The 13,365-nt window shown below is 39.6% G+C and overlaps 1 protein-coding gene across 3 annotated transcripts in view; it reads left to right on the forward strand.

Moving 5' to 3' along the window:
- LOC110160369 (unconventional myosin-Ic) overlaps positions 1 to 13,365 on the forward strand; it is a 117,876-nt gene that overhangs the window by 68,792 nt on the left and 35,719 nt on the right. For all 3 annotated transcript variants that reach the window (XM_020925006.2, XM_020925009.2, XM_020925007.2), the window contains exons 2-3: positions 8,723 to 8,878; positions 9,763 to 9,878. In XM_020925006.2, the coding sequence (XP_020780665.1) occupies positions 8,723 to 8,878; positions 9,763 to 9,878 (272 nt within the window). The remainder of the gene's footprint in view (positions 1 to 8,722; positions 8,879 to 9,762; positions 9,879 to 13,365) is intronic.

Raw genomic sequence — 13,365 nt, forward strand, 5'->3', positions numbered from 1 at the left:
AAAAAACAAACAAACAAAAAAAGAAACGGATAACGGCCGTTTCCTGTGTGTGTGACTTCCGTGACTGCGATGTTGGACTGAACCAGGACTTAAACCGGGACCAGGACCAGAACTGAGACCAAGATTGAGACCCAGAATAGGAACAGGACTGAGACCAGGACTGAGACTGAGACCAGGACTGAGCCTAGGGCAGAGATCGAGAAGAGGACCAGGACTGAGACCAGGACCAGACTGAGACCGGGACCAGACCAGGACCAGATCGGGACTGAGGCCGAGACTGAGGCCGGGACCAGATCAGGAGCAGACCAGGACTGAGGCCAGGATCCTGAGACCGGGATCAGGTGTGGACTGAGGCCGGGACCAAACCAAGACTGAGGCTGGGACCAGACCAGGACCAGACTAGGACTGAGACCAGGACTGAGACTGGGACCAGACCAGGACTGAAAACTGTTTAGTCCTGGTTTAGTCTTGTTTTAGTCCTGATTCAGTCCTGGTTTAGTCCTGGCGTCGCATAAGTGACATAAACAGGAAACAGCTGTTATCTGATTTTTTTCATTATTCAATTAAACACAAAATCGAAAAATGAAAAAAATTAATCGTTATCATCGGTATCATGTTTTTCATTTTGGTTTTGGAGACAAATAATGAAAAAAAAAATTTTTTTTTTGTTTTCTAACTTTTGGTTTTATATTGAAAAATGAATGAACGGATGATACATGAATTGTAACTGTCCATAATATGATGATCAAATGTAAGTGCATTGTCTTTTGATATTTGACACTACTTGACATCACAAGTTGAAACAGAGCATTTTGAACTTTGGAGATGTAGACAAACTAATAAAACATGTGTGAAAGACACAAAACACAACTACAGATATGTTTGTGATGAGGTAACAACATTCTAACATGGCTTAAAGCTCACAAGAGTCACTTCTGTGTAATCTAGTCCCTTCAAACATTGCATAATAAACATAATGCTTGTAGTGTAACATTGATTCCTCCATTACTCAAAACTTGGTCACCACTTACCTGGACCAGTCCTTTCCAGTTTTCTGCACAGGATTTGGAAAAGCTTACGTTATGTTTTGGGACGGGGTCAGGCTGGTACCCCGCTCTCCTCCGCTGTGCAGGGCGGAGGTCTGGAGAGTGGCGGTACAGTGAGGAAAGCCAAACACCGGGAACAATGAAGTCATGGAGAGAGAGAGGTGCGTGAGCTTTAGACCAATGGGACCGCAGCAAAGGAAGCAGCTACAGGCCTGGGTTTTTCCTCAAAGGTGGCATAATATTTGGAGGGTGCAGTCATTAAACGTGGCATTGTAGAGTGAATGGTGCCACTTTGAGATGTGTATATGATGGATTACTGAGATTTTAGGTTAAAGGGCTTCTTGTTCTGACCCACAAAATGTCATATAGTGTATTAAAGAGCCTATATTACATTATTTTCAGATTTGTTATGATGTTGTTTCCTCATCACAAACATACCTGGAGTTAGAGTTCTGCATAGATCTATTACATTACAGTACAGCACCGAACCCACCCATTAACCCTTGATTTTATAAAAGTTAAACCTGCACCCGTTACCCACCCGGACCCGTTAACATTCCACCCGTTACCCGCCCATGCCCGTGATTAATCACACACAAATTAAAAGCATTCCAACTGAAGCATCCATCAGAATACGAATTGAAAATTTACGACTTCAAGAATTACAGTCATGAAATGAAATGAAACTGTTACGCTTTCTTCATTATGAATATGAATAAAGACGCGACTCAACTATCATCACTTCACAGGCTTTATTTACTGAGCAGAGGAAAGACTGATCGAGATGCTGCACTTTTGCGACGCCCACGCCACTGACTGAACCAGGACTGAACCAGGACTAACCCATGGTTAATCAAGGACTGATCCCAGGACTGAACCAAGAGGACGAAACCAGGATGAAACCAGGACTAAAACAGGGCTAAAACAGAACTGAAACAGAAGTGAAACAGAACTGAAACAGAACTGAACCAGGACTCACTGTTGGGACGGGCTCGGAGGTGCGCAGACTGTCAGGTGATCGCAGGCAAAAGCACAGGCACAGGGCTCCGCACCCCACAGAGGTACGCGCAGCCATCGCCCAACTGCGCTTTCCGGACACCCTTAAGTCCAAGATTAATCCTGGTGTAGTCCTGGTCCAGTCCTGGTCCAGTCCTGGTTTAGTCCTGGTTTAGTCCTGGTTTAGTCCTGAATTAGTCCTAACGCACCTGAAAAATTCCAAGTTTGGTTTCATTCATACATGTTTAACACACAAAGTGTTCAAACTGAAACTCTGTCCACCTTGTGATGTCATGTGGTAATACAGGAAGTGCTCTACAGTGTTTTAACCTCCATACACCTTCACTAGAATCATTTGGAATTGCCAGTCTCTGAACAAAAGTTAAAAAGTTATTTGCTAATTTGAAAACTACCATTTCATGACATCACAAGGTAGAAGAGCGCATTTTGAGCTTTGGAGATGTAACCAGACTATACTAAATAAAGGGTTACTCAAACAAAACGCAACTCCAGGTATGTTTTTGAGGAGGTAACATTATAACTAAAGACAGAGTACAGTATTTACGCACTCCTTGATCATTGTAAGCAACATGTGGAAATGAGCCTTCCACGCTTGCCCCTCCCTTCAGTGAAAGTAAGTGGAAGTCTGGGACAATGGGTGACTATAGCACCTCTGGGACCAGTTTCTCTTCAGGAGAAAACCCGGTAGATAAAAAGATATTGTGATTGTGTTTTAATGAGGGGAAACCCGACTGGAAACACTTAGCGGGAGATAACTTTACTATAGATATATATAATAGTGTAATCTGTTGTATCGTAAAGATTTGACAAGGAACGAAAATAGGATAAGAGCATGTTTCAGTGGTTAGTTTGTATTAAAGCCTCACTGTGTAACTTTTTGCACCTTGCTACCTGCTTCTCTCCTTGTTCCTTTGGTTATATTATTCCACAATATGGCATTAAACATGACCTTTGTGTTTGAGGCATCAGGATGTTTGAAGACTGATTCTATATAAAGATATGGTTTCTGTGTACAGTGTATTTTTGTAGTGTTATCCCATATTTACCGTAATCGTTCCTAATTTAGCATTGAAAAGCTAAAAGTCCTGGTTTTGCCTTTCTTGGTCCCACTGTTTTCTCTTGTGTTTTAACGTTTGCTTCTTGTGGTCAGCACTCCAGCGCTTACAGGAAGTCATATATTCACAGCTGCACCAACCGCAGTCTATTCCCATCTCAAACAAAACACAGAACGCACCAAAATCTGTACAAATCACTAAATATTTATCCGCGGGGAATATTCTGAGGTTACATAATGTTCTCTTGGTTTGATTGACAGGTGAGAGGAGGTGTGGGCCGTACAGCTATAGTATTCCCCCTCTCCCTCCTCTCTCTCTCTCTCTCTTATGCTCTGTTGATATAGTTTTCTTTCATTCTCTCCTTCTTTTTTCTTTCCTTTTCAATCTCCCTCTCGCTTTTCCCGTTTATTTTTCTCAATATCCAATTCTCTATATATCAGTCTTTTCCTGTTTCTCTCCTGTCTCCCTCCCCTACTCTTTGTTTCTTTTCTCTCTTACTGTCTCTCTCCCTTTCTCTCTCTCTGTCTATGTGTGTTTCTCTCTCTCTCTTTCTGTCTCCGTCTTTCCCTCTCTCTCTGTGTGCCCCTCTTTCTCGCTCTGCCTCTGTTTGCCTCTGTTTCTCTCCGTCTCTCTCTCTTTTTGTGTGCCTTTGTCTCGCTCTCTCTGTTTCTCTCTCTCTGTTTCAGTGTATGTCTCTCTCTCTCTCTCTCTCTCTCTCTCTCTCTCTCTCTCTCTCTTTTCTCTGTTTCTCTATGTGCCTCTGTCTCACTCTGTCTTTCTCTCTGTGCACCTCTGTCTCTCTGGCTGTCTCTCTCTGTCTCTCTCCCTCTCTTTTTCTCTCTCTCTGTGCCTCTGTCTCTCTCTCTCCCTGTCACTGTGTGTCCCTCTTTCTCTCTCTTTTTCTCTGTCTGTCTCTGTTTGCCTCTGTCTCTCTCTCGCTCTTTGTCTCTTTCTCTCTGTGTGTGTGCACCTTTGTCTCTCTCTCTCTGTTTCTCTTTTTCTCTCTCTGTTTCGGTGTTCGTCTGTATCTCTTTGTCTGCCTCTGTCTCATTCTGTCTCTCTCTCTCTCTCTCTCTGTGCCTCTCTCTCACTCTGTCTCTCTCTCTGTGCCTCTGTCACTGTCTGTCTCTCTTTCTCTCTCTGTCTCTCTCTCTGTGTGCCCCCCTCTCTCTCTCTCTCTCTCTCTCTCTCTCTCTCTCTCTCTCTCTCTCTCTCTGTCTCTCTCTCTCTCTCTCTGTCTCTCCGTATGCCTCTGTCTCTCTCTCTGTCTCTCTCTCTCTCTCTGTCTCTCCGTATGCCTCTGTCTCTGTCTCTCTGTCTCTGTGTGCCTCTGTCCCACGTCCCTTTCTTCATCTCTCTCCCCCTCTCCATCTCAGTTACTCTCTCTTCTCCCATGTTAAACAGTAGGTCTCTGTGGGTCAGAGTGACTGGGGAGAGCTGAAAAATACACACACGATACCAAGATATTGTTACTGTATTCACAAAAATATTTATGGGAAGTAAAGGTGGAAATGACAAGCAAAGTACAACGTTATTACAAAAACTTCCTCCTTAACAATGGACCGATTAGAATCTGTTTCACCTTTGATTACTTCTCTGTACCAGGATTTGGTCCATGTGTTGATTGGCTATTTTGGTGACACATTTAAAAGCCACATTTAAAAACTTTAGCTCAGTTTTATCATATAGTTCTGTGCTTATCTGTTTGAAGGTCCTACATTATACAAAATTGACTTTGTGAGCTTTAAGCCATGTTATAATGGTGTCACCGCCTCAAAAACAGATCTTCACGTCACACACTTTCCTTCTATATTTTACCTTACCTCTGTCTCTGTCATGCTCTGTTTGAGTGACAGGAGATTCCAACCAGTTACCGTGAAGTTTTACCTCACAGATATAAGATAATAAAGTGTGAATGTGTTTGGGTCTCTCCTCTGCACACACACACATCTCTTTGCCAATTCAGTCTGTGGAGTATGCACACTTCAAAGTTCCACATTTAAGAGCTAAGTCAACATCCTTAATGTGATTATGGGCTCCCTGTGTCCCACTGTGGTGTCTGGATCAAAGCTGCCTTGAATCTTTTTGCGCTTCTTAAAAAAAATCAGGTTTAAACTCTATTTAAAGGTGCACTGTGTAACTTTTTGGTTGGGGGTCCATCACGTGCACATTGTGGTACTGGAATGTTCCACAGTATGACATTAAACAGCTCTATATTACATTTATTAAACTACAGGTGGTTTTATTGCTCAAAAACACACACACACTATATATATATATATATATATATATATATATATATATATATATATATATACCCTACCACAGATCTAACCTGTAACTTGGTCTGGTTTGGTCTCCGTGAAGATGAAAAGGTTTAATTCCATACTGTGAAACATTCAAGACAAAGCAATAACATGTCCATGGAGAAAAGCATTTGACAGACCCTTCATCAAAAAAGTTACACAATGCACCTTTAAGCTATGTTAAGTACTTTGTTACATGATAAATGGTCAGATTTTTATGTAGCGCTTTTCCACCTTCTTTACAGCAAAGAACCACTCACCCATTCACACACCAGTATACGCAGACACTAGGGGCAAGGTGGGTTAAGTGTATTGCCCAAGGACGCAACAACATTTATCTGTGGGAGCTAGAATCTTACCACTAACCTGTGGGTGAGTGGATCTGACCGCTTAAACAATGATGTTTTATGTTGAAAACGCTCTACCAACTGAGCTAGAGCATGTAAAAATTCTAAGATATTTATACATCCTATAAACTATACTTGTTTTCACTTTCAAGCAAAAACACAAACTCATTAAATTGTGAAAATAATGAGGTGACTTTATTACTCAGCTCTTAAAATTGTAAAATTAAACTGCAGCATCTCATCCATATTTATAGATCTTGTCCTCTGCAAATAATGACCCCCAGTCTCCAAAACAGCGCTGTGAATCCAGTCTGAAGTGTTATTTAAAAGTAAAAAGGCGAGAGTAGATCCTTACGTGTGTCTGTTTACATCCACATAGAGCGTGACTATACTTCCTGTGTACTTTATCGCCAGCCCCCTATGCATTACAAATCATGTATCTGAAGGAGAGATGTAACAGTAACCAAAATATCGTGATATCGTATCATCAAAAGTCTCACAATAATATCGTGGGCTGTCACAATATATCAAATCACAAGTTCCTTTGCTTAAATGTATGGTTTTATAGTAGCAACAGTTTATCAGCATAGGGAACTACATATCCCATGAAGAAATACGTTTTTTACTTGAATTCTTGGGATTATGATGATAATAATTCACACCAACATCTTATTAAGTTATTTTAAAAGCAAAAAAGTGTCCCATCTACAATTATATCAGCCTCTCCAAAATATCGCAATAAATATTGTTCTGTGAGATGCATATCGTGATAATATTGTACTTTGAGATCTGGATATCGTTACACCCCTAATAAAGTATTGCACCACATTTCACAAATAATAATAACACAGTTTGGACTTGTATCTAAAATAGAAGTGCAGAGCTCTGACCTTTTGAACACTTCTCTAAGCGATTGGTTTTAATGTAGACAGGAAACAGCTGAATCGAGGTGCGTTCACAACTCTGTAGCCTGTGGTCCGCAGCCATATCCTGCTGCAGTCTTTGCGATTAGAGATTTAAGATTTTTCTCGTGTCTGTGGCGTGCGCTTTTTACCTCATGCAATCTTTTAAGACTGAAAATCCTGTAGTGTGTGGTGGCCTTTACACAGTACACCTTTATTACTGAGAGCGAGCAAAAGTTACACCGTACTGCTTTAATTCTCAGATGGGACGTCTTACCTCTGGCCTGTGTTTTTCCCTCATGTAGCGCTCTATGCTTATTAATACATTCCCATAAGTTTTCTTTTCAACAACAACACCTGCTGCAGTTGTCTTTCACTGCAGTCTCCTTTACACTAACAGATGCAAACATGGACGTAGCCAACATTCGAAATCTTCTGCAGAAAACTAAAGACTCTATTTTAAAGACCGACCTCCTGACTAAGAGTATTGATGATTTCAAACTTGTAAGTCTAAAACTGCTGTTACTTTTATGTCATGAAGTATTGCTTGGGTGGGGCGTAGTTTCGGCGTAGTGAGAAGTTTATAGAGACATCTGTACGCTGTTTTAGAGACTCAGTGTGGTTAGAATTTTATGGTGCTTTTGTGACTATTAATGCCTGTGTCTAGTGCACGAAATGTATATAAAGACACTAAAACCGAAACCTTTTGTAATTTTAGATCATTTTGTAAATCCTTTCATTCATTGCTTTTTTGCTGCATTCAGTAATGTGTAATGAAATTTGTTGTTGTGGAATTTCCTTTGTCTGTAATATGGATGATTTTTGTTGTGTGTGTGTGTGGTGTGTATGCTTGTGTACTTATTAGTGTGTATACTTGTATACTTATTAATACCCATGGAGTCAGGGGATTTTGTTTGTTTATGTTTCTTGAAGGGCCCATATTACGCTATTTTCTGATCTATGCTCTGTTGTTTCCCCATGACAACCATACCTGGAATTGTGTTTTGTTTCATTCATACGTGTTTAACATACAAATCGGCCATTTAAGTTTTTCAGACAGAAAACACTCTGCTCCACCTTGTAATGTCATGTGGTAATACAGGAAGCGTTCTTCTGTGTTTTCAAACTCCCTACACCTTCACTAGAATCATTTGGATAATTTCTGGAATTGCCAATCTCTACTGAACAAAAGGTAAAAAATAGCTGTTCACTAGAAAACTACAGCTCCGCAACATCACAAGTTACGTCTTTACCTTTGGAGGTGTAGACACTTAGCCTGATTCATCAGCCAGTTTCACTTTGTGGAAACTGTCTGACCTCGTAGCATTAGGATTCATTCACTTGGCGGTAGGCGGGTACTTTTTTTATTTAACCAATCGCTGCTATTTGGTCGAGACGTACGTAATGCGCCAAATCCCGTAGGAAGAAGAGCAATAACGTCTTTACCCTTGATAAAATTCACCAAACATTCTCTTTGTTCCGGCTTTAAATCCTCGATCTTGGGAATCGTTCCCAACACAGAATGTATGTCTTCGTCTACATCCACCTCGACTGCTTTGTTTACTGTTGTGTTGTACCACAAAAGGGACCCAGACAGGCGCTTGAGTTTGACGTCATGGCTTCACAGCTCTTTGCTGATTGGCCGGTGTGCGGTCTACAACTTTCGGGGTTCTTGCAAACCGTCTAGTGTATTCCGATTCCTGACCTAGTTGCTGGAGAGAACTGAAACTGAGTGGAGGCACTAGGTGGCACCAGCCTGGCTAGTAGACACTAGACTAGAGAGACTAATAATTTTCAATTACTCAAACATGTCTAAGAAACAAAACACAACTCCAGGTATGTTTTGGATGAGGTAACAACATTCTAACATGACTTAAAGCTCACAAGAGTCAATTATGCATAATATAGTACCTTTAAATTATGTGCAGATTTTGGGATTTGTATCTTCTGATTTGTAATTATCTTTGCAGCCCTTGTTTGAAGTTTGTAATATCTGAATGCCTGTCCCTGGTCTTTACTGACTCCTCTTTGCATTTGTGTGTTGTTCAGGTGGTGGGGACAGACGGGGTGCGGGCGATGATGGAGTCTGCCCTCACAGCCAGAGACCGTGTCGGGGTCCAGGACTTCGTGCTCCTGGAGAACTTCACCAGCGAAGCAGCTTTCATCGAGAACCTGCGCAAACGCTTCAAAGAAAACCTTATCTATGTGAGTCACTGATAACATATTATAGGTCTATAGTAGTAGGAGTAATATTAATAGTAAACGTAAAAAATGTGTACAAATAAGAATGATTAAACTACAGATAAGCTGATATATTAAGCTGCTAGTTGGACTTCTTAGCTTTAGGTCTTAAATCTCCAGCATAACCTCTATGATAGCTGTACAAAATGTGACTACACAGCTTCCTTAAAGAAAAATGGCTGTGGGTGAGTTTAAATGTACATAATTTGAAAAAATAAAATAAAATCTAAATCTGCCCATAAATATCAGTCCGAAAATATCAACAAACCTTATCGGATTCTAAACAGTCGAAATCGTATTGAAATTGGCCATGGAAAAAAAAAAAAAAAAAAAAAAAAAACACCATATAAATATAAATCATATAATAAATTTGAATAGCTAGAAGTTCACAGTAGCATAAAGATAAAATGTTTACATGTCTAAGAGCAGGTACTGTTATACTATTGTGTAGTGTTTTAATACATTACAGATATTGTACTTTGTCTTGCTCAGCTTCATATATGTTCATAGACATGTAAGTTATGTTTCTTATTATACCATCTTGGTCCTCCAATTTAGCTGTAGTAGCAGTAGCAGTAATTTTATTCTGTTTAAATCCAGGCTCAAAACAGTTCTGTTTAGCTGTGCATATGACTGAAAGGTGTTTATTCTGCACTCTTCTCTTTTAATGTTGATTTTATGATTATTTATGTTTTGATTTGTGATTTTAATATATTTCTTATTCTGTAAAGCACTTTAAATTACTTTGTGTATGAATTTTGCTATACAAATAAACCTGCCTTAAGTAACAGTAGCAGTAGCAGTAGCAGTAGCAGTAGCAGTAGTAATGTCCTGTCTCCCTGTTTCAGACGTACATTGGCTCGGTGCTGGTGTCGGTGAACCCGTACAGAGACCTGGAGATCTACACCAAGAACCACATGGAGAGATACAGAGGAGTCAACTTCTACGAAGTCTCCCCACACATGTAAGGATGTTTTTACAACTATGAACAAGCTTAAGCAGCCAAAATGAAGAGTTAAAGAGTATTTTATTAAACAAATGAAAATGAGTGTGATATATTTGTCAGGGAAAATATTAGGACACTTGTGATGGTTAAGAAAAGATGGAAAAACTGAGGCGACTGATGTTTCTGCTGCTCTAGTAATGAAGAAGGAAAATGTTGTAGATGGAGGAGACTGCTTTTATTCTGTTTGAGACGTGCAGCAAATGTTTTTAAAGGTGCACTGTGCAACCTTTTTGGTCGAAGGTCCACCATCTGTTTGTCTCCATAGAGATGTTATTGCTTTGCCTGAAATGTCCCAAAGTATGGCATTTAACTTATTAATGTAGATAAAGTTACTGGTCAGATTTGTAAAGAGGCAATCCTGCTCACAATTTTTAATAATAACACCATGCAAGATTGATTAGGAACTTCACTGTCATACTGTGGAACATTTCAAAACATTATCATCTCCATGGAAACAAGCAGCTGACTGAAATCCACTAGAAATGTTATACAAAGCAACTTTTTATATGTTATAATGTTGTTTTCTCATCACAGAACATACCTGGAGTTGTGTTTTGTTTCATTCGCACATGTTTAACTCACAAATCTTGCATGTTTAGGCTGAGTTCTTCTCTCAGACAGGAAATACTCTGTTCCATCTTGTGATGTCATGTGGTAATACAGGAAGTGCTCCACTGTGTTTTTAAACTTCATACACTTTCACTAGGGTCATTTGGATAATATCAGCTCTGGAATTGCCAACAAAAGGTAAAAGGTAGCTGTTAAGTTAAACTATCACTTCATGACATCACAAGTTGAAACAGAGCATTTAGAAATTTGAAGATATAGCCAAACTAATAATAAAGGGTGTGAATGAAACAAAATCCAACTCCAGGTATGTTTTTGAGAATAAAACAGCATTATAACATGGCTTAAAACTCACAAGAGACCATTTACTGCACTTGCTACACCAAATAACATTCAAATATATAATGCACGCTCATAAATATATGCCATACCAATGGGGTGACATAAGGGCTTCAGTGTTGTAGTATTATGAAGTTTTTCCTCTCTGCGATGACATAATATTTGTGTGGGAACATTTGAAGAAGTCTGACTACCCAGTGCATGGCCTGACTCCTCTCTCTCAATACATTTCTTTGTGAGAGATCTCAGGCTTAAAGTGTTTGTTGAATAGTTGCCACAGGAATGGTCTTGGGGATTCCCTTCAAATCCTCCCACACAATCGGAGCATTATGGACTTTAAAGGGTCCATATGACTCTATTTACTGATCTATGTTCGAACGGAGTTGAGTTTTGTTTCATTCACACATGTTTAACACATGAACCCTGCATAATTATGCTGAGTTCTTCTCTCAAACTGAAATAAAAGTATGGAGATGTTAACTTCAAAACTACCACTCCGTGACATCACAAACAAACATGTGTGAATGAAACAAAACACAACTCCAGGTATGTTTTTAAGAAGAAAACGGCATTCGAACATGGCTTAAATAAAGCTCAGAAGATTCCATTTTCTGTCAAAGAGGACCTTTAACGTTTCAACATTTAGTTTTTTAAGTCCCTCTGAACTGCTTTTCTTTGTCTTTTGTTCTTGAGATTAGGGAATAGTGCTGTTCTTCCTCTCAGTATAAATAACTAAAGTAACTAAAGATGGTTTTGTTCAGGATTCTGTACTGTCTCGAGGGATTGGACTAATCTGTCTTGATCCGCAAAGGAAATTACTTGGTCATACTAGTTCAGTTGCACAATAGTTAAAAAGATAATACAAAATCTATCATTTGGTTTGCTTGCACTTATGACTCGAATCATGAAATGCCTGTAAGTTCTATTCACAATTACAGTAAATATATATTTTATGGCAAGACAGATTTAAACAACAACACAACACAAACTTTAAACATGTTCTTCAGTTGTTACTACCATTTATTTATGAACAAAGTAAAAAAAAATGCATGGGAATATGTACCGAAGTTCTAGATCTCACAAGATTCCCATACATACTTTTTGTAACCTGTAACCTGCCACCTGCTTGTCTCCATGGAGATGTTATCGCTTTGCCTGAAATGTCCCATAGCATGGCATGGAACACCTTTATCTCAAGAAGAATGCAATCCTGTGTATGATTTTCTGGTGAGAGGTACATCACCTGCCTGTTTCGAAGGAGATGTTGCTGCTTTGCCTAGAAAATGTCATAGTATTGCTTAAAACTTCTGTCTTTCATATATTTCAATTTACAGGTGTTTTATTGCTCACAAATCCTTTAAAAAGCATGGATAGAGTAAGTGATGTTGCCTCTCCACAGATCTGATTTGTAAACCTGATCTAGTGGTGTCTCTTGCTTGTCTCTATGGAGTAATATAACTTGACTGCCATACTTTGGAAGATTCCAGGCAAAGAACAAGCAAGTAGATGAGCCTTCCACCAAAAAATTACACAGTGTAGCTTTAAAGTTTGGTTGTGAACTTGTGATTGATCTTATTCTGAGTGGAAAGGAATACGTGATGTGGTGGTCACGCTGCAGAGTCTGTGAGTGTGAGTGGAAACTAAAGTAAACTCCAGTGTTTCCTCTCGAAGATTTTCCTCCTGAAAGGGAATCCCTCGACCTCCACCTGACCCCGCCACATCACACTATAACACTGTAGTACTGTGCACTATAACACTGTGCGCTATAACACTGTACACATGAAGTACTGTGCGCTATAACACTGTACACATGAAGTACTGTACACTATAACATTGTACACATGCAGTACTGTACAAGCATAGGAACAGAGTCAAACAATAGATTATAGAAGAGCTATGGGCTGTTTTTCTTGAATCTTTACTGAAAGTGCACTTTGCATTCTTTATGTGAGCGACTTGCTTCTCCACAGATCTGAGCTGTAACTTGATCTGGTGATGTCACCTGCTTGCCTGCATAGAGATAGATGAGGTTATTGCTATACCCTGCTGCATTTACAAGTGCACAGTGTAATTTTTCTGGTGAAGGGTCCGCCATCTGCAAGTCTCCATGGAGATATTATTGCTATGCCTTGATTATTGCACACTATGGAAATAAACTCAGCAATCACAATAGAGACAGGTTAATGATCAGATCTATGGAGAAGCAAGCCTGCACATGGTAAGAATTCATGTTCTTTAAAGAATTTTTGAGCTATAAAACACCTGTAATTGAACAAATGAAGGGGAGATGTGTTTAATACACTACTGTGGAACTTTCCGGGCAAAGAAATAACATCTCCATGGAGACAAGCAATTAGTGGACTCTCCAAAAGTTACACAGTGCACCCTTGTGGATCAATAAAGTTTGTCTAAGTTTGTCTAGCAATAACATCTCCATGGAAAACAAGCAGGTGGCTGACACTCTTCCAGAAAGGTTACATAATGCACCTTTAAGACTGAAATGTATTTGTTAAGAAAAATCTATACAAATTAATGTTAA

The sequence above is a fragment of the Boleophthalmus pectinirostris genome, unplaced genomic scaffold, assembly GCF_026225935.1.
Source record: "Boleophthalmus pectinirostris isolate CB_2022bp ecotype Guang Dong unplaced genomic scaffold, ASM2622593v1 HiC_scaffold_9, whole genome shotgun sequence".
Classification (NCBI taxonomy): domain Eukaryota; kingdom Metazoa; phylum Chordata; class Actinopteri; order Gobiiformes; family Gobiidae; genus Boleophthalmus; species Boleophthalmus pectinirostris.